The sequence below is a fragment of the Zingiber officinale genome, chromosome 8A (assembly GCF_018446385.1).
Source record: "Zingiber officinale cultivar Zhangliang chromosome 8A, Zo_v1.1, whole genome shotgun sequence".
NCBI classification, from domain to species: domain Eukaryota; kingdom Viridiplantae; phylum Streptophyta; class Magnoliopsida; order Zingiberales; family Zingiberaceae; genus Zingiber; species Zingiber officinale.
The window spans coordinates 1,429,565-1,432,631 of NC_056000.1; the positions used below are offsets into that span (position 1 = coordinate 1,429,565).

The window sequence follows — 3,067 nt, forward strand, 5'->3', positions numbered from 1 at the left end:
ATTGACAGCAGAATTACTTCTAAAACTGTTTGATGCTTCACATCAACTTCTTTTGACAACCTGATGCTGTGCTTCAACATTACAGAACGTGTTTTATAGCCAAGGGATAACTCAAAAAATTGATGTAAAGAATATAACAGTTAAATTCTTAATAATAATAGCAGAGACATTCTTAGAAAATTTCTGGAATATTAAATATTTATATTTTTAATAATTTTATCTATCGAGGAATTTAGTTTGAAAACTTGCTCATCCTTTATATATATATATATATATTTTTATTTAATTTATCTGGCGACAAACCGTTAAAATGCTTCCGCCAAATGCGTCCATTGGGGCTGGACTCCGTCTTCTTCTCACTCCCTCCACCCTTTCCTTTTCCTCTCTCATTCCTCGATAAAAAAAAAAAAAACTCTTCTCTTGAATTACGATCGAACTAGGTCAGATCCGCAATGCCGTCCCGGATCCCTGTTCTCCCGGCGGCCGCCCTCTTGCTCCTCTGCCTAGCAGCCGGCGCGCGCGCGCAGGACTATGACAACAACGACGAGGTGACGCAACCGCCGCCCAAGGCGCAGGACAGTTGCAATGGCGCCTTCCTGACCTACAACTTCATCTCGCGCACCAAGGAGTTCCCCCGCGTCAAGAACGCCTCGGCGCAGTCATGGGCGTTCAAGGCGCAGGCCACCGTTCTCAACACCATGGCGCAGGACCTCCAGGCCTGGAGCATGTTCATTGGCTTCCAGCACGACGAGATCCTCGTGTCGGTCGGAGGAGCCGTGATCACAGACGGCACTGACTTCCCGGCGCACGTCGGGAACGGAACCACCCTGTCGGGGTACCCGCAGACGGACCTGTTGACCTCGATCGAGACGGCGGGGGACATGTCGCAGATCCAGGCTGTGGTGGACCTAACGGGGACACAGTTCGGGGTGAAGCCGCCGGGTACGCCCATGCCCCGGACGATCAAGCTGGAGAATCCCGGCTACAAGTGCCCTGCCCCCATTAAGAAAAGTAAAACATCCTCACAATCTTGTCTAAATTACAATCTCCATTAATTATTCTTTGAGGCGATCACGTTGTTGGCATTGATGTAGTGACGCAGATGTACGTGTGTTGTGTGAAAGACCCCAAATTTAAGCCCAACAAGACGGACAGCCGCCACTTCCTCCCCCGCCGGTACGGCGACCTCACCTTCGCCTACGATGTGCTGCAGGCGTACGAGAGCAACTACATGGCCCAAGTGACCATCGACAGCAACAGCCCCCTCGGCCGCCTCGACAACTGGAATCTCACCTGGGAGTGGAAGCGCGGCGAGTTCATCTACACCATGCGCGGCGCTTACACCCTCCGGAAGGACTCCTCCGACTGCTTTTACGGCCAGTCCGGGAAGTACTACCAGGGCCTCGATTTCGCCAACGTCATGAACTGCGAGACGAAGCCCACCATCGTGGACCTCCCTCCGGAGCGCGCCAAGGACAATAACATCGGCAACCTGCCTTACTGCTGCAAGAACGGCACTCTGCTCCCGCCCACCATGGACCCTTCTCAGTCCAAGGCCATCTTCCAACTGCAGGTCTACAAGATCCCGCCAGACCTCAACCGCACCACCTTATACCCGCCCACGAACTGGAAGATCAACGGCGTGCTCAACGCGAATTACGTCTGCGGCCCGCCGTTCCGGGTGAGCCCCATGGAGTTCCCCGATTCCAACGGGCTCATGTCGCTGTCGGAAGCCATCGCGAGCTGGCAGGTGGTCTGCAACGCTACCCGCCCCAAGAAGGGCGCCACCCAGTGCTGCGTCTCCTACTCCGCCTACTACAACGACTCCGTCATCCCCTGCGACACCTGCGCCTGCGGCTGCAACGACAACTCAAAATTCCGGTCCTGCGATCCTGACGGGCGTGCTCTGCTTCTGCCCCCGGAAGCTCTGCTCATCCCAGCCGAGAACCGCACGGCTAAGGCCAAGGCCTGGGCCGAGATCAAACACTACAAACTCCCCCGGCGGCTGCCCTGCCTCGACAATTGCGATGTCAGCATCAATTGGCACATCGTTTCCAACTACCGCAAGGGGTGGACGGCCAGGATCACCCTGTTCAACTGGGAAGAATACAGCTTCAAGGACTGGTTCGTGGCGGTGCAGATGGACAAGGCCTACCGCGGCTACGAGAGGGCTTACTCCTTCAACTCCACGAAGCTGATAGGCCCCGGCGTCATCAACAGGACCTTCTTCCTTCAAGGATTAGAGGGACTCAACTACCTCATCGGCGAAACGGACGGCAAGAACCCCCAGGTCGACCCGAGAGTGCCCGGCAAACAGCAATCAGTAATTTCCTTCACCAAGAAGGAGACGCCGGGGATCGACATTGTGAAGGGCGACGGGTTCCCCACCAGAGTTTACTTCAACGGAGAAGAATGCGCGCTGCCGGGGAGGATTCCGGCAGCATCTGCAGCTCGTCAACGTAGTGTTGTTAGCTCCAGGATAGTGATGCTGCTCGCTGCCGTCGTCGCTCTTCTATTGGCTTTGGATTAATATTGTTGAGCTAGGTAGCAAAACAACACGACGAAACTATGGCTTGACTCTTGAGCAGGCATGGTGGTATGTCGCCAGTGTCATATTCGATGAGATGGGAGGAATTTTAGGAACTTTTGTGGCGATCGTGTATATGACACAACGCCTCATTTTTGCAGTGGCCGGCACACAGCCACGGCTGAATGATGCATGAATACAGCTGAGCTTAGCTGAGCAAATCATTTAACGTGCGTGAAACTTCAAATCCTTTAGTTGCATCAAAGATCTATATGTCAAGCAGAAGATCTATATAGTTGTATCATCAAATTTCATGTGATGAATAGAAAAAGTCGGATTAATGAGCTTTCATATGTAATAGTCAAAGTCGAATAGTCGGCCTAGTAGAGTCTCACACTCTTGATCGATCGTGCTGATCAGATAAATTTTTTGTGAACCCCACATCCAAAGCGGACCTGACTCACGCTATACTAAACTCCCACACTCCCAATCAACCAAACATGTAGGAGCAGACTGAGTTAGTATTATTAGGCTGTTTAG

At 52.4% G+C, this 3,067-nt stretch overlaps 1 protein-coding gene across 1 annotated transcript; it reads left to right on the forward strand.

Annotated features, from left to right (window-relative positions):
- Positions 1 to 452: 452 nt before the first annotated feature.
- Positions 453 to 2,849, forward strand: LOC122009472 (COBRA-like protein 10). The gene is made up of 2 exons (XM_042565642.1): positions 453 to 1,011; positions 1,095 to 2,849. Exons 1-2 carry the CDS (start codon positions 453 to 455, stop codon positions 2,528 to 2,530), a joined length of 1,995 nt encoding a protein of 664 aa, XP_042421576.1. The 3' UTR covers positions 2,531 to 2,849.
- The last annotated feature ends 218 nt before the right edge of the window (positions 2,850 to 3,067 follow it).

What these genes read in the sequence shown, in the direction of transcription:
- LOC122009472 (XM_042565642.1), top strand. Translation starts at nt 453, where the DNA reads ATGCCGTCCCGGATCCCTGTTCTCCCGGCGGCCGCCCTCTTGCTCCTC. An exon ending in CCCTGCCCCCATTAAGAAAA is followed by an intron (nt 1,012 to 1,094) that starts GTAAAACATCCT and finishes GCATTGATGTAG; the next exon opens with TGACGCAGATGTACGTGTGT.